We start from the raw sequence: 22,772 nt of genomic DNA, 5'->3' as shown, positions 1-22,772 counted from the left end.
CTGTCTCACTGCTAAATCAAGCCCGCCACCTGCCAGGGATTACATTTTTTTTAATTGTGGATTTTGTCACTTCTCCGGTGAGTTAGGCTCACAGCTCCGGTGCCTGGGGTCCCAATATTCCCAGCGGGATCTGTCTGCTTCCTCATACTAGATCCGCTTGTCACACCTTGTTACTAATCGTAGATCAAAAGCAACTGCCACCAGAGGCGTGCTAATGACATCCGTCCTTGTGATACACTCACGGGTAGACTGTATGACGGGGTGTGACAGGGGACTGAGAAGAGGGAACAACTGAATGAATGTTCTTTCCAAATAGATACACTGATATCACTGGTAATAGTGGTAGTTTATTTTCTTATCATCATAGCTATAATTATAACATAGCCAGGTCATGTAAAAACCAAATAATACCACTAAAGCACCAAAGTAGATTTGTATTCTTTCCTGGCAAGTGTAAGAAATTTATTTATTTTATTTTATTTTTTTTAATTGCCCTAATGTGTGAGGATTTTTCAATAATCAACATACAAAAATAAATTCTATAAATTGTATGACTAATACAATAATTATTAGCATAATTACTGATAGGAATACAGAAGTAGCAATCTTTAACTTGATACTTAAAGAGGCTCTGTCACCAGATTTTGCAACCCCTATCTGCTATTGCAGCAGATAGGCGCTGCAATGTAGATTACAGTAACGTTTTTATTTTTAAAAAACGAGCATTTTTGGCCAAGTTATGACCATTTTTGTATTTATGCAAATGAGGCTTGCAAAAGTACAACTGGGCGTGTTGAAAAGTAAAAGTACAACTGGGCGTGTATTATGTGCGTACATCGGGGCGTTTTTACTTCTTTTACTAGCTGGGCATTCTGACGAGAAGTATCATCCACTTCTCTTCAGAACGCCCAGCTTCTGGCAGATCACGCTGTGACGTCACTTCCCCAGGTCCTGCATCGTGTCAGACGAGCGAGGACACATCGGCACCAGAGGCTACAGTTGATTCTGCAGCAGCATCGGCGTTTGCAGGTAAGTCGATGTAGCTACTTACCTGCAAACGCTGATGCTGCTGCAGAATCAACTGTAGCCTCTGGTGCCGATGTGTCCTCGCTCGTCTGACACGATGCAGGACCTGTGAGTGACGACACAGCGTGATCTCTCGAGAACACAGCTGTGTCTGCACTGCCAGAAGCTGGGCGTTGTGAAGAGAAGTGGATGATACTTCTCGTCAGAACGCCCAGCTAGTAAAAGTAGTAAAAACGCCCCGATGTAGCACACATAATACACGCCCAGCTGTACTTTTGCAAGCCTCATTTGCATAAATACAAAAGTGGTCATAACTTGGCCAAAAATGCTCGTTTTAAAAAAAATAAAAACGTTACTGTAATCTACATTGCAGCGCCTATCTGCTGCAATAGCAGATAGGGGTTGCAAAATCTGGTGACAGAGCCTCTTTAATGCATTAAATTCACTGTGGCAAGACAATTTAACTTGACTATTTAATGATGAATTTTTACATTCGCCCTCAAGATAGAGTTATCTTTAGGTACAGCGCTCAAGCATGTGGATATCCATTAATTTGAAAGGGGTTGTCCAAGTTAGACAATTTATTTTCATATACCTTTTTAGGGAATTCTACATTTTTAGAGGGGGATCTTCTGTTCAAGATTCTCATCTCTTGGCTAGTGAAGAGCAATTACAAAGAGCATTTCTTGCTTTGGATGACCTGCTCCATCCTGTATTATACAGAAAATCAATTGATTTGAATGTGCACTGTGTAATGCTTAACCTTCCCTGTGGTGGCGCTGCAGGGAAATTGAACACTTGCTGCTAGATTTCCCCAAAGATTACAGCTGATTTCTAGGGGGTCCCAGCAGGGGGACACTTTGTAACCAGCTTAATGTTGAGGGATTGTTCTAACAGGTAGGGACTGTCCAAAGCAGAGAACCCCTAAAAAATAGGAACATATTAGCATTGTTCAGTTCTGTTACATTTTCAAAACACATACTTACCCATCAATACCAGTAACCAGAAACAAGAGATTTCCATTGATCTTGGTGCAGTTTATAAACTTGTCAATGTTGTTTGAATCCACATTCTGGGATGTCTTTAGGGACCCTGTCCCAATGCCATCACATACTAGAATGAAAAAATCATGACACAAAACCTTATAGTTTCCCCGTTGATAACATCTTCCCTACATATCGCTGAGAATCGTTCTACAGCTGAGAAAACATCTTGTCATCCCATTCATTTATGGTCAGAGTTACTTTCCATACAAATATATACGCAGTACTATATTTTTCTGTGTTTGCCAACCTCAACACATTGCTAGGCTGTAAGGCAGTAAATAGGTTTAGCTTAAAGAGGCTCTGTCACCAGATTATCAAATCCCTATCTCCTATTGCATGTGAGTTATGAGCAAGTTACATGTATTGTACAGTAACTTGTTGAGAATGTTTGGTACTGTCAGAAAAAGAATATGCAGAAGAGGCATTCTAAAAATACTCACACTGGTCCCCATTGTCTACTCTTTTCATTACTATATATAGGTACAGTAGAATTATAAAGGAGCGGTCAGATGGCATGGCAATGGATTTCATTGGGTCTTATGCAGGAAAAAAACTTCAGGAACAGACTGCCATGCCCTGCCGTATGGACTTTCTTAGTGAATCACTGAACGTTGGACATTTTTATCTTGCAGCAAAAGCACTAGTTGCATTAATTATGTACTGACAGACAAAGTATGGTTATCACAGAGACTGATTTTATTCCAAAAACAGCACCACTCTTGTACATGGGCGGTGTCTGGTATTACAGCTCAGCTGCATGAAGCAAATAGAGCTGAGCTGCAATATTAGACACAGTTTATGGGTAAGAATAATGCTGTTCCTGGAAAAAAAAGAACTTTGTTCTAATCTCCGACACCCCTTTAAAAAAAAGGAATGTTTGAGGGTATATTGACATCTACTGGTAGCGCCACCCTACTACATCAGATAATCATGCAAAAATCACCTGCTAATTCAAAGTGGTCTTATCATTTCTTTTGCTAAGGTTTATTTTCTGAAAGAAGAAGTTCTACGATATATTACTTGAATTGCTTCTTTGAAAAACAAAGGTATCGAATTGCAGTCTTTACACATTATTTGGGTAAAACAATGCAATAAAATTGGATAAAATAGCAAAGGATAATGCAGGTCATGGCATGTCTATAAATTGAAAAGCAACACAACTATCGTGTGTGATCATACCCTAAAGGAAACGTTTCCAGAACTGTTTTCTAAAGAAAAATGCTTTTATGCTGTATTTTGCTATATTGCTAAAAAAAATACTTAAACTTACCAGCAATCTCTACATAACATTGTGATACATCCTTATTTATTTATTCCCTACCCCAAAATATCCCTCTCAATGACAATACAAACCTTTGGGGCAAATTCCAGCACAGGGCTTGCACATCTTGATACCATTTTCCTCTACTTCCATCTTATTACTTGGACAGGCACGAATGCAGGAGCTGTCATCCACAACAAAATTATCTACACAGCAGTAAGAAAGAAAAACATTTATTTGCACTGTAATAGTAATTGCAGCTTCACAATGAGGCTTGAATTTATTCCTTTTTGACTCATTTCGAAGGAATTTAATTATATAGATAAAGGTGTTTCACAATATGATGCTGCATCTGGTAAGTTTCTATTATTACATAACACTACAGGTCCTACTGTTGTAAGCTAAAGCACAGTAGCATATAAACAGGGCCGGCTCCAGGTTTATGTGGTCCTTTGGGCGACACAGACTTAGTGGGAACCTTTGCGGGGGAACTCACGACGGCAGTAAAACGTCAGAAAACTGCAGTTTGTGCCCCCATATAGAAGTTAGTCCCTGTTTATGAGTACATATAGAAGTTAGACCCCCAGTTTGTGCCCCAATATAAAAGTTAGTCCCCCTTTATGTCCCCATACAGAAGTTAAGCCCCCAGTTTCAGCCCCATATATGTAGTGCCCTCTGTAGATAATGCCACAGTCCAGTCTGTAAATAATGCCACAGTGCCCTCTGTAGATAATGCCACACACACCCCTATAAGTAGTGCTGCAACTCTCTGCCCGGGATTGCGCTCCTGGAGGAGCCATGACGACAGCGAACACTGGCGGCCGAGTAGCCCGCCAAAGGCAGTGGGCCCCGGCACTTGGCCGAGTTGCCGGGTGCTGACACTGGCCCTGCATGCTAATACAAATACTGATATGCACAATAACTAAATGATCTCTGATAAAAGATTAAGTACAAATGAAAAAAACAAAAAATTAAATTTGGACTTAATTTTTTATATATTAGTTTACAAAATGTGCAATGTTTAGTAGAGAGATACCATCCAATACCTCCATAGATGGAGGAGAGGAGGTCCTATAGCTAAAAATATATAGCCCCATCCTGCAGTGATACACAAGTCTCACCACAATGGAAAAAAGAGTGCTGTTACTACTTAAACAGTTATCCTTTTCCTTGATTGATAATATTGTAGTACTCTCTTCTCAGTACCTGAGTTGTCCCCCTTCTTTAGTTAGTGCAGATACTGCCTCAGTGGTACATAAACCCTTGAAGATACCAAATTCGTTGTTCTGAATGTGTATAACATAAAAAATCTGTAACTCTAACTTACATAAGAGGCGTTCTGTCAAAGACACTTACGTGGGCATTTGTTCACGCAAAAAGCTCCATATGTGTACTTGGCCTTAGGGTTCTGTTCCAGTTGAAAAGCAGTCGGATTATATATGTTGGGTTGAGGACACTGGGTGACGCACGAACCACTGTCATTAAATTTCAAGCAGGCCTAAGAAAAGACAACAGGTTGAGAATTGGATCTCTTACTTTTTCAGACACCAAGATGCTCCAGAAATAAGAATATTAATAGTTAATTCTCCCCACTGTAACATATATAGAGCCTGCTGTGTCCTTGTGTGCCTGTGTCTAAAAATTCGGTCCAGCCACCCCTGAGTTCGGTTGACAGAAAGAACAGAAAGTCTTTGCATAGAAATGAGAAGGGAGGTGCACTCCTGCCAAATGTCCTCTGCGAGAAAATGTTCTAAAAAGTTCTGCTTTTCTTTTATAAAAAGCAACAAGCCAAAATAAATATTTTGTTGACAGTGCTTGACAGGAGCAGGCTGAGGAGTAATGCGGGTGACAGCAGTTAATAGTGGATGTTGCCTATATTTCCACTAAACACACTAATGATTTGTTCTTCGGAGGGCTGGCCCGCTGTTCTCCTACGCCACCCATTTAAATTCCAGCTGTGGCTTGAAACTACCAATTAGGAAGCGGGGCTGCCATTCATCTCCTATTGAATCTGCACAGGGGGGGAGGTTATAATTTTTACAAGAGAGAAACTAAGTCTGATATCTCCTGGGAGACCATGCTCTCCCACCCTTCCCTTGCTGTCACAGCCCCTTCATCTACGAGTCTTGACAAAGTTCCTTCTCTCATTCTTATAGATAGATCATACATAAAAACTTTATTAATCCCACAAGGGAAATGATCTTGTTCTTTACAACTCCATCACTGACAACACCACAAACATAATACAATACAATACAATACAATAATAACACTACATTAAGAATATTCGTCATGATACAAAACAACACAATACAATCAATTCACCTAAAGGCTGTGTTCACATCAGTGTCGGCCTTCTGTTCATGGGCTCCGTTAGACCTTTCGGTCGGAGGAACCCATGAACGGAAAGTCAAACGGAAACCATAGCTTCCGTTTGCATTACCATTGATTTCAATGGTAATGCTACCGTTGCAATTGGTTTCCGTTTGTTTATGTTCTGTAGGGTTACGGAACGGAAACAAATGGAAACTAATTGCAACGGAGGCATTACTATTGAAATCAATGGTAATGCAATCAGAAGCTATGCTTTCCATTTGCCCTTCCGTTCACGGGTTCCTCCAAATCAAAGGTCTAACGGCACCCATGAACAGAAGGCCGACGCTGATGTGAACAGGCCCTTACACAGACATGTTAGAACGTTTTATCGCTGTAGGCACAAAAGAATGTTTAAACCCATCGTTCGTACACCTAAACTGTATAAAACACTGACTAAAATGTGCCTCGCCTACACAATATCATATAAGGGGTGAAACACATTCAATATGATATTTTCCATTTTCTTCTGGGTTCTTTTCCTTAAACATTGACACCCCCCCCCCACCTATAATTGCACTGGACCTATGGATTATCTTATTATATAAGTTCAATGTAGTTGACGCACACAGGGGAGGTTTCAATGACGCATAGATATAGTGTGTAAATATTAGTGCGTGATCCTGATTTTTTTTTTTTGTCAGGAACAAGAATCTGCTGAGTTGGATCCACTTACGGTCTGGTCAGACATTCTCAACTGGCTAACACAGCAATTTGGATTTATTTCCTGTCACTGCCTGAGGGGAGATTCACACGAACGTTGCGTTTTTGCGCGCGCAAACAACGCAGCGTTTTGCGAGCGCAAAAACCATTTGACAGCTGCGTGTGTCATGCGTGTCTGATGCGCGGCTGCGTGATTTTCGCGCAGCCGGCATCATAGAGATGAGGCTTGTCAACGCCCGTCACTGTCCAAGGTGCTGAAAGAGCTAAATCTTTCAGCACCCTCGACAGTGAATGCCGAACACAACAGCGAAAAACCTGTAAAAAAAAAAGATAAAGTTCCTACTTACCGAGAACTTCCCGGCCGTTGCCTTGGTGACGCGTCCTTGGTGACGCGTCCTTGGTGACGCGCCTCTCTTGACATCGGGCCCCACCTCCCTGGATGACGCAGCAGTCCAAGTGACCGCTGCAGCCTGTGATTGGCTGCAGCCTGTGCTTGGCCTGTGATTGGCTGGAGCTGTCACTTGAACTGAAGTGTCATCCCGGGAGGTCGGACTGCAGGAAGGAGACAGGAGTAATCGGTAAGTTAGAACTTCGGTTTTTTTTACAGGTTAATGTATTTTGGGATCGCAAGTCACTGTCCATGGTGCTGAAACAGTTTAACTCTTTCAGCACCATGGACAGTGACTATCTCCTGACGTCGCGTACCGATAATTTTTTTGCCGGGATCGGCCAAAACGAGTTTGGCCGAACCCGGTGAAGTTCGGTACGCTTGTCCGGCTTCGCTCATCGCAAAGACACTCCGTTTGGATGTTCGGAAACAGAAAAGCACGTGGTGCTTTTCGGTTTTCATTCATCCTTTTCACTGCTGTTGCGCGAATCACGCTCGTCCCACGGAAGTGCTTCCGTGTGGTGTGCGTGATTTTCACGCACCCATTGACTTCAATGGGTGCGTGATGCGCGAAATACGCAGAGTTATTGAACCTGTCGCGCATTTTGCGCAGCAGACAAACGCTGCGCAAAAAGCACGGACTGTCTGTACTGCCCCATAGACTTGTATTGGTCCATGCGTGCCGCGTGAAAACCACGCGGCCCGCACGGACCGAATACACGCTCGTGTGAATCCCCCCTAATTGTGAACACTTTCAGAATATCTTTGTCCTTTAACATGCAAAATAATCAGAGTGCGTCTTGTTTGAATGATAAGTTATATTTATTTTAAGCCTGAGTTCCACATTCACTTAATAATAGTTCTGGAATTTGCAAGGCCAAATGCAGATGAAAGATCGGTACAGTATATTGTTCAACCAATCTGCTATTAAACTCTCCTCTTTCCATCGGCAGTCCGGCATTGCCAGGGCAAACAGTGCGACCCAGTGATAGTCATTTAGACCTAAACTGCAGAAGAATTCATTGGCTGAGCTTTACTATTTTCCAGCAGCCTGACTCTAGCCTTCGTTCCAATGTAGTTTCTGATTGACTTCGGTGACTTCCTCTCTGCTCTTGGTCTCGTTCATTGGTTTAAATATGTAAAATATCATAAAAATATTCCCTAATACTAGGTACAATGAAAAACTAAATTTTTTTCATGGAGCTTCCCTTTAAAATAAGGCTTTGTTGTGGTGAACGTGCCAGAAAATCTGCAGTGTATGTCTAAAGGATATAATGGGCTTGATAAACTCCAAAAGAGTGACCACTTGGCATAAGTTTGGGCAATATATATAGGTCCACCTTTAATTTTTGTATGGCATACATTTTTTTTACAAAGACGGACAATAGGCGACATTTGTTATACAGTTGCACATGTTGGGACTAAACGTCTTGCGTACACTCTAGGAAATTTTCCAAGCACATACGTTGAACGTGCACCATAAACGTGATATGAGCGGAATGTAAAATGTGCGGGCTTGAAATAGAGAGATTAGATTTTACACAGTCCTGGGAAAGGAGCAAATGTGAGAGGATTCTCTATAAAGCACTGTGGGGTTGAGTAAATAAATAATACATGAATATATCATATCAATTCAGAAGTCAGTGTTTTACTTTATATTACTTATCCATTAACATTATTTTTGGAGAATTTGACAAAAACTTGTATGAAGCATGTGGTGGGGATTTTGAGGCTGCACAAAATGGTAATTTTTAAATCTACAAAGTGTTCTTTTAGAAGCCAGAAATCAAATGCATTAGCACATAAATACGTTCAAATTCTTATTTGCAATGTATAAAATCTGCCAGGGCTAATGCTTCCTGTTGGTTAATGCGACACGGAATGGAAGAGTCATATGAAAAAGCTAAATGAACAGCTACGTTTGGAGGGAAAAATGGATGAGGAGGGAGAATCATTTGGTGTCAGATTCTTAAATCACAGCTAAAAAAGGGTTGTGGTGGGTAAAAAGAAAAATGACAGACAACATACAAAACAGTCCGTGTCTTTAGGTCCTGAGCAGCCTCCAGCACATTCTCGATGACAGCAATTACTAACATATGGTCCATAGCAGCGGCCATCACACTGCTCAGCACACACGATCTTCGTCACTGGTGGGGGAGAAAGATATATGTGAGGACAATTAGAAATTCTAAAGGTCAATATAAACCATAAACAGTAGTCATTGACTTATCCATTACATACCAAAATGCATTACATAGACCAAAATTGAGAGCCCTTGATGTCAAGAATTTACTTAAAATGATAAAGTGACTCCATGCTCAGTCGAAAATTTAAAATTTTCTATGTCAGATTACTATAGAGCAAGTGGTATAAAGACTACATGTACTAGAACGCAAATTGTCAGAACAAGCAGTGTGAAGACACTGCACCAGTAGGGGTTACTAATAAATGTGAGCTGAACAGCTTGCAGACATGTGAATGTACCTATAGATGAGAGTGGCCTATAAAACGTGCTAGTGAAGATCAGAACAAGATGAGCAAAATAAAGAATTTGCAATGTTAATAAACCTAAAAGGGGTTGTCTCATAAAGGCAACCCCGATTATTATACCCTATTAGGACATATGTACTTCATAGAGTGGGTACCCCCACTTCAAAGTCCTTCTGTGTGCTACAGCAGAGAGTCTAACTAAGAGTTTCCCCTTTATCTATTACATAGCCGGCCATTAATTTCAATGGCCGACACATAATGCTATATTTCCCCTGCAGCAACAACCTGCCGATAACATCTGATCAACAGGGAGTTCATCTGATCGCCGGAGCTGCTGTCTTTAGAGATGAGGTTGTCTTCATCAGACGACCCCTTTAAATCTACATCTGGTATATGCCTCTGGTAAACTGGTATATTTTAGGACTGTAGTAGTTATTTCTATCTGTGATATTTTATGTATGTCTGATGATTACCAATAACATTGAACTGCGCCATTTTTTTGTCTGATGATGCAGAATGAACCAGTCATCTATATAAAATCCCCATGCATTTTACAGGACAGAAATCTAGATTCTTAACTCAAACCGGAATAGCAAATATAGACTATGTAACTTTTCTGGAATAATAATGAGCTTTGAAATACCCCACTGCACGATGGAGAATGGAGGCGATCATACTACAATGAAAATCCCAATTCTGCACTCAAGAGCCTGGGGGAATCAGCCCCATTTTCAGTGAAATGTTTCTGTTAATTTTACATGGTGTCCAGACGCTACACCGATCTTGCAAACACAAGGCTGGTGGACAAATTAAATCAATATGGGAGACTTATGAACATGCAAAGTTATTAGCACAATACACAGATTTTAATTAAAGATGTTGTGTGCCGTGAAAGTGCCTGGGCGATTCTGATTGATTTGGGATGCTGTTTCAGCTATTTTCTTGCCGATTGCACCAAAGTCTTGCTGGATGTTCCTTTATTTAATTGGATATTAACAATACAGCTTGAATTCTCTGAGCGATGCTCACAAGAGATGTAACAGGTGCTGCTTACTCAATATTCTACTGGAGTCTCTAACAGTAGAATCATAATTTCATATTGTATTATTTACCCTCACACAGTTGTACAGCCGCACATAGTTCAGTTCAAAGAACGGGGCTATAGTTCTAATGATTACCATTCTTAGAGACATTGTTGAAAACTTTGAAGCAAACAATTTACATTTAACCCCTTAGTTACTAGCCTATTTTAGGCCCTAATGACCAAACTAGTTTTTACGTTTTTCTATAGTCGCATTCAAAGAGCTATAACTTTTTTATTTTTTCGTCGACATAGCTGTATGAGGACTTGTTTTTTGCAGGATTAGTTGTACGTTTTAGGCCTAATTTACACGAGCGTAATATACGCGCGTGCAACGCGCGTGCTTTTCACGCGTGTCGTACGCACCTATGTTACTCTATGGGGCAGTGCAGACGATGCGTCAATTTTGCGCAGCGCGAGTGCGTTGCGTAAAACTCACGACATGTTCTATAATCGTGCGTTTTTCACGTATCACGCACCCATTGAAGTCAATGGGTGTGTGAAAACCACGCATGCCGCACGGAAGCACTTCCGTGCGAACTGCGTGATTCGCGCAAGAGCTGTCAAAAGGATGAATGTAAACAGAAAAGCACCACGTGCTTTTCTGTTTACAAACATCCAAACGGAGTGTCAAATTAGAGATGAGCGCACCGAACTTCACCGGGTTCGGCCGAACTCGTTTTGACCGAACCCGGCAAAAAATTTTCAGGTACGCGACGTCGGGAGACAGTCACTGTCCACGGTGCTGAAAGAGTTAAACTGGTTCAGCACCATGGACAGTGACTTCCGATCACAATATACATGTACGTGTAAAAAAAAACAGAAGTTCTGACTTACCGAGAACTCCCGGGTTCTTCCTCCAGTCTGACCTCCCGGGATGACAATTCAGTCCAAGTGACAGCTGCAGCCAATCACAGGCCAAGCACAGGCTGCAGCCAATCACAGGCAGCAGCGGTCACTTGGACTGCCGCGTCATCCTGGGAGGTGGGGCCGGATGACAAGAGAGGGACGCGTCACCAAGGCAACGGCCGGGAGACCGGACTGGAGGAAGCAGGAAGTAAATGGTAAGTATGAACGTCTTTTTTTGATTCACAGGTTGGTGTATATTGTGATCGGAACTCACTGTCGAGGGTGCTGAAAGAGTTACTGCCGATCAGTTAGCTCTTTCAGCACCTTGGACAGTGACGGGCGTCGACTAGCCTCATCTCTATGATGGCGGCTGCGCGAAAATTACGCAGCCGCGCATCATACACGGATGACACACGGAGCTGTCAAGTGCCTTTTGCGCGCGCAAAACGCAGCGTTTTTTGCGCGCGCAAAACGCACACGCTCGTGTAAATCAGGCCTTAATGGCATAATTTTGGCGAACATATCATTTTTTTATTAATTTTTATTAACTTTTTTGATGGGAAATAGTAAAAAACCCTGAAATTCCACCCTTGTTCTAGGCGTTTTAAATTCACGCCGTTCCCTGTATGGCATAAATAACATGATACCTTTATTCTATGGGTCGGTACGATTACGGCAATACCACATATGTATAGTTTTGTTATGTTTTCAGACTTTTGCACAATAAAAACTCTTTTGAGCTAAATTTATTTGTTTTTGCATCATCGCTTTCCAAGAGCCGTCATTTTTTTATTTCTCCGTCAATGTACAGGGTGGGCCATTTATATGGATACACCTAAATAAAATGGGAATGGTTGGTGATATTAACTTCCTGTTTGTGGCACATTAGTATATGGGAGGGGGGAAACTTTTCAAGCTAGGTGTTGACCATGGCGGCCATTTTGAAGTCGGCCATTTTGTATGCAATATTAGTTTTTTCAATGGGAAGAGGGTCATGTGACACATCAAACTAATCAAGAATTTCACAAGAAAAACAATGGTGTGCTTGGTTTTAACGTTACTTTATTCTTTCATGAGTTATTTACAAGTTATGGGTGACATTATGGGTGTCAGGTCCGAGCATTCCTAGATGAACAGTTTCTTGGAAAGTGGATTGGTCATCGTGAGCCAGTTGAATGGCCCCCTAGGTCTCCCGATCTGACCCCCTTAGACTTTTATCTTTGGGGTCATCTGAAGGCAATTGTCTATGCTGTGAAGATACGAGATGTGCAGCAACTGAAACTACGGATACTGGAAGCCTGTGCTAGCATTTTTTCTGCGGTGTTGCTATCAGTGTGTGAAGAGTGGGAGAAGAGGGTTGCATTGACAATCCAACACAATCGGCAGCACTTTGAACACATTTTATAAGTGGTCAGAAACTTGTAAATAACTCATGAAAGAATAAAGTAACGTTAAAACCAAGCACACCATTGCTTTTCTTGTGAAATTCTCGATAAGTTTGATGTGTCACATGACCCTCTTCCCATTGAAAAAACTAAAGTTGGATACAAAATGGCCGACTTCAAAATGGCCGCCATGGTCAACACCCAGCTTGAAAAGTTTCCCCCCTCCCATATACTAATGTGCCACAAACAGGAAGTTAATATCACCAACCATTCCCATTTTATTTAGGTGTATCCATATAAATGGCCCACCCTGTAGTGATTTGGGGGCTTGTTTTTTGCGGGACAAGATGTAGTTTTTATTAGTACTATTTTGGGGTACAGAGAGCTCCCTCACTCTTTAAACAAGTTAAATGCAGCGGTCGCTATGGACCGAAGCATTTAACAGGTTAAACGGCCGCGATCAAAGTAAACTTTGATCGCTTCCATTGTAGTAGGGCCCGGCTGTCATCAGACAGCTGAGCACCCACTCTAGCCTGCACGGGACACCCGTGCAGGACTTAGACAAGTCTGCCATGAAAAGTTGGCGGCCTAGCCTAAGGCCCCTTAGTGACTGCCGTGAAAAGGCGTCATGGTGGCCACTAAGGGGTTAAGAACATTCTGTTACATTCCTCCTAAATAATGTTTAATGAAAAAAGAAGAAAACAAGGTGTTAATTCTTTTCAGCCCTTTCTTAGGTCTGGTTCGTGGTAAGCTGGCTGATCTCTTCTATCCACCACGGCAACTACCCCAAGTGGTTGTTCACTGGTTATTCCAGACTTGTTATTGAAGTCATATAAAAGCATGTAATGTATCACTGCAGAACTAGACAACCTTACTACTAAAGTTCTGGATTGTCACCTAACAGCCAATTTGGTTTTCACCCAGCCTTCCCAGAAGCAAATAAAACATTTGGAAAAGATTTAAAAAAAAAAGTTAAAAAAAAAAGTTTCTCAACATTTTTGTCAATTCAGGTGCCATATTGCACCAGGTGGCCAGTGTGACTGCCACCCAGCACAGTCATTGAAATTAGAGTTCTCTTTCTTGTACTTACAAATTGTATTGTTTTGCAAAATGTACAATAATTTGTGTATCAGGTCAAAGACTATCTTTTTAAAGGATTTGTCTCCCTTTTCAGTACAGAGTAGTGAGTCCGGCTCTCGCCACCCCTGGCAAACGGCTAATTTGGTTGGGGAAAGTCATGGCCAGCAAGATAGTAGCCACTAAAGGGGAAATGTAATGTTACCTGTCGGCCATTCAGATGGACAGCTAGAGTCTGCCAGAACGGTATCTGCTTTTACAGAGTGGCACTCTGTGATGGCTTATAGAGAGGGTCCCAAGTTGGAGACACCCTCTATGACAACCATTTTCCCTAATAGGGCACATGAAAAAGGATTGCTCCTTCAATCAATGGTATTGGAGTTATCCCTTTTAGAATAGTGAATAAAAAGAGTAATGTAAGAGGAGAAAAGTAACTTACGTCTCTGGCATTGGTTCTCGGATGGACCCCAACAGTGCTCAGGACAAGCTCTTGGACATTTCCCACCTGAGAGCAAAGCATAGATCATAATCAGTTAAAAGATTATAAATTACAGTAACAAATTGCCATTCAAAATATATATGTAAACGCAATTGAATACAAATAATGTCTTATATTATTTTATGTGGTATACTGAATTTTTATATAATATAATCAAAAGTTTCACAAAGGCAGCCACATATAAAGTACACATAAATATATTACATTATGTAAGGCATAAAGTGATTAAATAAAGTATTTAAAGAGCACGGCTAAATTATTTTTTGATCCCAACAACCATTGTAATTGTAATTTTATTTCAGAATTTCCCAATGGTTCAGTACTTGGAGTAAAGAAGCAGCAGCACAGGTCAGGACCATTCATGGTGACTAGCAAGTGGGTTTAAACATGACTATTGCTCTGTGTTTTTAAACAGGCCATTCTTACATTACTAATGCTGTCTTGGCATTATAGAGTTTGAAAAGGGTTGGATACAGTCCGAGAAGACCCTTTATTGTACTGTTGTCTAAATCGTGTTTTCTTCAAACGAAATGAATGTCCCTTGGTCCTTTGTACAGTTCTCAAAATAAATAAATCATAAATCATGTACAAGTTCTTTGTATCGACCATAGATATATTTATACCTGTAAATAAAATCACCTCTAAGGCATCTTTTTCTTAAAGCAGAATTCCCAAATTAAACATTTATGGAATATCCACGGGATATGACATTAATGTCTGATAAATGCGGGTACAAGTCATTAGCCCGATTGTTCGGTTATTTTCGTAAGTCCCATAGAAATTAATGAAGAGAGCCGTGCACATGTGCAGCCATCTCTCCATTAATTTTCCACCTAGATGCGGTGGCCACCTCACTAGGCAGAATGGGGGTTGCATGACCCCCGTTCTGGTGATAGCTGTAGGTACCAAATATTTGTAAGCATATGTTTCAGAAATGTATCCCATATCCTTTGGATATGCCATAAATGTTTAAGTTGGGAAAACCCCTTTAAAGATATGGACATTTGGAGCGTATGAATTGGATATGACAGAAATGTCAGATCGGTAGGGTACAAATATTAAGACCTTTACCAACTTCAAGAACAGAGTTACCTCATCATCCATTGTCTACAGCGAGGTGGACACATATTGAATAGAACTTATGGAAACAAACATGTGAATGTATCCTGCATAAACTTCTTTTGAGTAAAGGCATTAAAGAGATAAGTTATTGTGAATATTCTCAGATGTATGACCAGTGTATATCTTTTAGTGTCAGTGCAATAAAAATCGTACTATTGCATTCTATATGAAATATACATTTCGCCTATCTGTTAGATGAGACTGCCAACAGGTACCGTTCTAGTATCACGTTGAAATGATCTTACGGTTTACAATTTTCTGTCACTGGACCATCTGTTTACTTCGCTCATAAACTCATTATGGCAACATAATGCAAAATCATTTCTGTCTAACAGGACAGAATTGAAGGGGGGATGGGGTTGAGAGGTGCGGGGGAGTCTCCATCTGGCACAAATAATACAACTTTAATCAGTAATAACGATAATTATTATTAAGAAGCTACTGGAGCTTGGTGCACAAACTTAATGAGTCTAAATTGATTTATAACAAAGGGGATTAGGAATGACTGCCTAGGAAAACATCAGGTTCAGTCATATCTCTGCAGAAGGGCAGTCACATTATTTTGGATAAGGAATTGCCAAGGTGTACTAGAGAGAGTACCTGGGGCAGAAGGTCACTCTGACAAGCTTAGGCGCTCATAAATATTGTACAATAACATTATCTTCAACAGCAGAGCGCAACAGGAATCACTGGAATGATTTGAACCATTGGGGAATTTATCAACTTTTCTACCCAGTTTTCTGGTGTTAAAAAGCCACAAACGACCAGAAAGATACAATTTGCAGGAAAAATGTTGGCTTTTAGGCCATTAACGCCGCGCCCGCAACTCTCAGATATAATCAGATATTAAAATAAATGAAAATAAATGAAAAAAAACATTTACTCACTGCACTGCTTTGGTTCTACCTCCCGGATCTTCTTCGGTTCCCACATCAGGCCGCACCGCATACAAGGTCTTGACGCCGGGCAGCGTTACGGCCTTATATGTGACTCAGCAGACAACATCCTGACATTAGATATTGTTTGCTGCGCTCCTGATGTGGGAGCCTGAGATGATTTGAGGTAAGTAAAAAAAAATGATGCCCCATCGGGGGGAGAGGGATGGAGCCGCCTGCCAGTGCCAGCAGAAAGATGCCAAAGATTTATTAAGAGGCGTGCGCCTCTTGATAAATTTGTCACATCTTACTCCTGTGGAGCAGAATGCTAAGACTGGCGTATGAATCTCCAGTCGAAGTACAGTAAATCGTTTCCAATGTGCGCAAATAAGTCCCACGGAATATGGTGGTACTAAAAACATAATAGTTATGTTGCCATTACTCCCACTCTTATTACAGGAACAGTCATGAGAGTGTGCTGGGGCATTTGTGGTGAAGCTGGTTAAGCGCTTATGTCTGAAAAATTTGGTGGATTTAGACTTTTTTGTTATTTGCAGCAGAATTTTTTTGCCACCCCCTCAAATTGGATATGGGAAGGAAAGATAGTAACTTGTATTGTGCACAGCCACATAGTAGTCCGTATAGCATCCGACTCATTGTAGTGCCCGTAGTGCAAGCCTCATGTAAAGCATACAGTATGTCTAGTATCTGCTACAATTAAAAATAAGTTATTTTAAAGACTGTAAATAATATCTATACATCATATCTATCTATCTATCGATCGTTTCTATGTATCTATTGATCAATCTATCTTATCGATCGATCTGTCTATCTATCTGTGTATAAATACAATTCCCTATTTTTTTTTAAGAAAAAAAAAAGATTCCGTTTGTAAGAATAATAGGCTGAAGTTTAAAAAGTAGATACAGAGCGAAAATATAAAAATATAATTTGAGGGATAGAATGGCAGTTTAGTAATTCCCGGGCTGAGAGATAGTATTGTATGTGGAAGCTGCTACATCTGAGCCTACGGGCGATGCTCTGCCCGTCCTTGTATTACAGTCCCTATTATAATTCTAGGGATTCATTCCTTCCTCTTTTGTGCTGAGAGAAAATAAAGAAATGATTCTCTATCTTTCCTTCCTCTGCACTTATCTACTGATCTCTTGCGCTGTTAGAAGGTTAATTATCAAACTGTGGAACTCACTTCAGCTTTTCTGCCTATATTACCTCATGAGGCATCACACAATGCGGCACTATCAAGTCAGCGCACTCAGCCATGCAACACTGATGTGGAAAATCAAGCAGGATATGGGTTTTTCCCAGTATCATAGAATAGATAATTTTCTATTTCAATGAAACTAGACAAAAAAAAGCACGAGTAAAATTGTATGCATTGACTACCTATAATGTCACTAGTTCACATTCACCGACACAGAAGGAGCAATGGAGTCATTATTATTGTGAATTTCTTCGAGTGAATGTTAAAAGCATAAACGCATTGGATATATTATTTCCCTCACTTCATGAAGGGTAAGTTGTTAAATAATGATGATAACAATTTTAGATCTAACCATCATGGATTAAGATTAGAGACCATGCATGAGAAACACTTGAGTCACACGCCATTCTTGACAGGGCTTGTGGAAGGTCATATGGTAATAGAACTACAGATGTGTCCACCCTTACTTTTTCTTGAATTGCGTTAAGTTATAGAAGTTGTCATGATACTAATTCAATACAAACTTGCGTTGTCCAGTAAAAAAAAACATAAGTTAAATATATACTTTTTTTTAACATGGGAGTCTCAGGGCAATGGATGGCCGACAGACGGCATCCATTATAGGCATTTATCACAGCCATTTAGTAAAAAAAACGTGTACGTGCAATGTATGCTTTTTTAACACGGGAGTCTATGAATGACAGATGCCCGATGGATGCCTCTAATGAATGTCATCCATCGGCCATCTGTCGCCCATAGACCCATGTAAAAAAAGGTATACGTTTAATGTATAGCTTTTTTCACTAAATGACTGTGAAGTACATGCCTATGGGTGACGGAGGGATCCGTCAGAAGTATCATTTTTTTTTTAATGTTTGCTCAATTCACATCTGGCCCTGTTAGGGGTCTTTGTCGCCGTTCCGGTGAAAAATGACCAAAGAAATAGTGTAGCATACAGCGCTATTTCTTCCAGTAAATTGACGGACACCCCCATGGAAAACCTGCAAAACCCATTAAAGTGAATGCGTTCTGTTTAGCACTGTTAGTGTCTAAGATGCAATGGCTCCGACACTTCCATTTTTTCGTTCTTCTGTTCCTGTGACGGAATGTGACCAGAGCCTTAGCTTCACATCTTGCGCTATACATCTCGGGTTGTGTCCGATTTAGAGAGAAAGTAAGGGAGGACACAACTGTATATGAGAGACAAACTTTCACGCGTTTCACACATCATATTTGACAGATCTAGTGACATTTAAGAACAATCATATGGTTATAAAATTACGTGATTAACTCGTATATTTCTTGCCAGATCAGCTAAATGCTATATTCAAAATGTCTATTATATTAGTACATAGATGTTAAATTTAGGTTTCAATGGATCCCTATGGACAAAATTGCTATAAAAACACTGTTGAAATGCCATGGGAGGATGAGAGGGACACACACACAGGCCCAACGCACACACTAGTGCTGACAGACGGTAACATAGAGAACTGGAGGAGTGATCCCGTACCTTCAACATGACTTCCAAGAGAGACAAAGAAAGACTGTTGCATAAGGAAGACTACTTATCTTTCTTCTATAAATTGCAAATTGATCTATACTTTCTAATTCAAATGTCCTGTATCTTTTACTACAATATTCACAAAGATTTAAATAAACAATTTTTTTTTTGTAGAAATATAATAATCCTCCTATTATATACTGAACAAGAATTTTGGACAAACTTCATAATATTTAACACGTTATTAATAAATTATGTTTGAAAGCAATTAATATTTGTTAATGGTATTAATAGTAAGGAATTCTTGTCCGTCATATGCACAGTATTACAAAATGAGTGAATACCTCAGCACAGCCACCAAATCCATAAACAAATACAGCTCAGTATTAATGTTCAGAAACCCTTCCTTCCGATTGAAAAATCATGTGTATTCCATTTATATAAAAGTCAATTGCATAATGGGCTATTCCCTAATATATTATTCGCAGGATCAGTCTCTTTCCTCAATTCTGATTATCAGTATGCACATTTGCATAGAAATCAAAGTGTTCAACGGTTTCTTGCAGGCACCCTCAGCAGAATACATGCATTACACATGCTTGCATATACTTGCACAACAATTTAGGTTCTGTTCACATTGGCATCAAAGTTCCATTCTATCAAGTTTCCGCTGCCCATGTCTATGACGAAGAACCTCAAGTTCGAAACGCGTAAGCGTCTTTCCTAGAAATTTTTTTTACTTGTTTTAACCAGATGAAATAAACTTTTTTGTTTTTATACTAGATTGAGTGCTGGACATTATCCCCTCTATTTTTTTTCCATTTGATCTGTCTGCTACCGACACAGAGTATTTGTTCAAAGTGCTGTATTGTATTCCAGGTGTGGTGTCTAAAAAGTAGCAGGTGCATCGTGAGCGGACCAACATTTTTCTATTTTTTGTCGAATAAATAGTCGTCTGTGCTATGGCTGCTTCTGGTAAGTGTCATATCTAACCCCAGTGGTGGATTCACAGCTACACTGCTTATTACTTCTTCTCCTTCATGCTGCTGTAGCTTTTATATATTTATGTGATAGAGATAAAAGAGCAGGATTCTCCACTTTTCTTTGTGTCAGTCTATAGAATACATGATAGAAGTTAGGATTCATCCACTATCTTAGGCCTCATTTACTCGAGCGTATGCGTTTTGCGCGCGCAAAAAACGCTGCGTTTTGCGCGCGTATGCATGGCGTATGCACTGCGTAAACGCAGCCTTGTTGCGTTTTAAACGCGCAAAAGGCATTTGACAGCTCCGTGTGTCATGATGCGCGGCTGCGTGATTTTCACGCAGCCGCCATCATAGAGATGAGGTAGTCGAGGCCCGTCACTGTCCAAGGTGCTGAAAGAGCTAACTGATCGGCAGTAACTCTTTCAGCACCCTCGACAGTGAATGCCGATCACAATATACACCAACCTGTGAATAAAAAAAGACATTCATACTTACCAAGAACTTCCTGCTTCCCCCAGTCCGGGCTCCCGGCCGTTGCCTTGGTGACGCGTCCCTCTCTTGCCATCCGGCCCCACCTCCCAGGATGACGCCGCAGTCCATGAGACCGCTGCAGCCTGTGATTGGCTGCAGCCTGTGCTTGGCCTGTGATTGGCTGCAGCTGTCATTTGGACTGAACTGTCATCCCGGGAGGTCGGACCGGAGTTATCGGTAAGTCAGAACGTCTTTTTTTTTTTACAGGTTCATGGATTTTCGGAGCGGAAGTCACTGTCCATGGTGCTGAACCAGTTTAACGCTTTCAGCACCGTGGACAGTGACTGTCTCCTGACGTCGCGTACCCGAACATTTTTTACCGGTTTCGGTCAAAACGAGTTTGGCCGAACCCGGTGAAGTTCGGGGCGCTCATCTCGAATTTGACACTCCGTTTGGATGTTTGTAAACAGAAAAGCACGTGGTGCTTTTCTGTTTACATTCAGGAGTTTGACAGCTCTTGCGCGAATCACGCAGTTCGCACGGAAGTGCTTCCGTGCGGCATGCGTGGTTTTCACGCACCCATTGACTTCAATGGGTGCGTGAGTGCGCGAAAAACGCACGATTATAGAACATGTCGTGAGTTTTTTTCTGCGCACACGCAATGAGCGCAATTCACGCATCGTCTAAACAGCCCCATTGACTAATATAGGTGCGTACGACATGCGTGCAAAGCACGCGCGTCGCACGCGCGTATAATACGTTCGTGTAAACGAGGCCTTAGAGACAACTTAGAATTAGAGATAGATCCTGGAGAAGGGGACAACTGCTAAAAAAAAAATGGCATATAATGGCCAGAAATAGCATTATTCCTGAAACGTCACCTGAAACTACAGGTACGCTTTAAGATAACAAAAATAATAATACACTGCAATAATCTGAATGTAGCCTATTCTAAAGGTCATCCTTGTAGTTTATTGGGAAATTTCCATTTAATCTTTTAGAAAACATGTTGAATTGTTCAGACTTTACATCTTCCTACTACATGAAAATATATTTTGCTTGAAAACAGCTCCGTATTTTCAGCCGTATTTTGTTAACTGTGTGAACATAGCCTTAGAATTCTTCATTGGAACAATGTTGATATTATGCAATTTTTGTTTTTGGTGTCCTCAGAGTCTTGGTGTGAGACCAAAAGTAAAATGATTTGAGATGAAATTATATCATAACAGTTAATTACTAGTTAAATACTGTTATTGATGTTATTCATTGCATTTATGTTTATTTTACATAATTTGTTATTTAAGTTATTTAATATTTAGACTTTTCAAGTAATGATAAATTACTTAATTCAATGGGCGGCTGGGTGTTTCAGTCTGTTTCAAATTTAAAAAAGATGCTGTTGGTAGAATATGTAAAAGTAAATAAGTAGTTAAAGAGGCTCTGTCACCACATTATAAGTGCCCTGTCTCCTACATAAGGAGATCGGCGCTATAATGAAGGTGACAGCAGTGCTTTTTATTTAAATAAACGATCTATTTTTACCACTTTATTAGCGTTTTTAGATTTATGCTAATGAGTTGCTTAATGCCCAACTGGGCGTATTTTCACTTTAGACCAAGTGGGCGTTGTACAGGGGAGTGTATGACGCTGACCAATCAGCGTCATGCACTTCTCTCCATTCATTTACACAGCGCATAGGGATCCTGTTAGATCGCTATGTGCTGTCTTATACTTACACGTTAACAATACTGAAGTGTTTAGACAGTGAATAGACATTCCACGGAATGTCTATTCACAATCTCTGCACTTTGTTACTGTTTCTATGGTAGTTACAGCCGAGGAAGCGTGATCTCGTTGTAACCTGTCATTTACCGCATAATCTCGCAAGATTACGCGTCCTCTGCTGTAACTACCACAAACAGAGTAACGTATTGCAGAGATTGTGAATAGACATCCCGTGGAATGTCTATTCACTGTCTAAACACTTCAGTATTGTTAATGTGTAAGTATAAGACAGCACATAAGGATCTAGCAGGATCCCTATGCGCTGTGTAAAAGAATGGAGAGGAGTGCATGATGTTGATTGGTCAGCGTCATACATTCCCCTGTACAACGCCCACTTAGTCTAAAGAGAAAATACGCCCACTTGGGCATTAAGCAACTCATTAGCATAAATCTAAAAACGCTAATAAAGTGGTAAAAATAGATCGTTTTTTTAAATAAAAAGCATTACTGTCATCTACATTATAGCGCCGATCTCCTTATATAGGAGATAGGGCACTTATAATGTGGTGACAGAGCCTCTTTAAGCGAGCAGTCATGCAAAACATCCCAATCCCTATACCACAAGGGTATATTCACAAGGTGCAGTCATAGCTGCGTCGAAATGTTGCAGCTTTGTTGTGATTTTACAAAAACTGTTGCATTTTGCTGCACTTTCGGAATAATCGTGGC

The 22,772-nt window shown here is 40.6% G+C and overlaps 1 protein-coding gene across 2 annotated transcripts in view; it reads right to left on the bottom strand.

The window, feature by feature from the left end:
- Positions 1–22,772, bottom strand: part of ERBB4 (erb-b2 receptor tyrosine kinase 4) — a 765,761-nt gene that overhangs the window by 220,452 nt on the left and 522,537 nt on the right. For both annotated transcript variants that reach the window (XM_075829649.1, XM_075829650.1), the window contains exons 5-9: positions 14,079–14,144; positions 8,786–8,904; positions 4,690–4,831; positions 3,426–3,539; positions 2,013–2,139 (exon numbers count right to left, since the gene is read on the bottom strand). In XM_075829649.1, coding sequence (XP_075685764.1) covers positions 2,013–2,139; positions 3,426–3,539; positions 4,690–4,831; positions 8,786–8,904; positions 14,079–14,144 — 568 coding nt within the window. The remainder of the gene's footprint in view (positions 1–2,012; positions 2,140–3,425; positions 3,540–4,689; positions 4,832–8,785; positions 8,905–14,078; positions 14,145–22,772) is intronic.

This window comes from Rhinoderma darwinii, chromosome 6 (assembly GCF_050947455.1).
Source record: "Rhinoderma darwinii isolate aRhiDar2 chromosome 6, aRhiDar2.hap1, whole genome shotgun sequence".
NCBI lineage: Eukaryota > Metazoa > Chordata > Amphibia > Anura > Rhinodermatidae > Rhinoderma > Rhinoderma darwinii.
The sequence above is the reverse complement of the archived record's forward strand: the minus strand, read 5'-3'. Positions and strand labels throughout refer to the sequence as shown.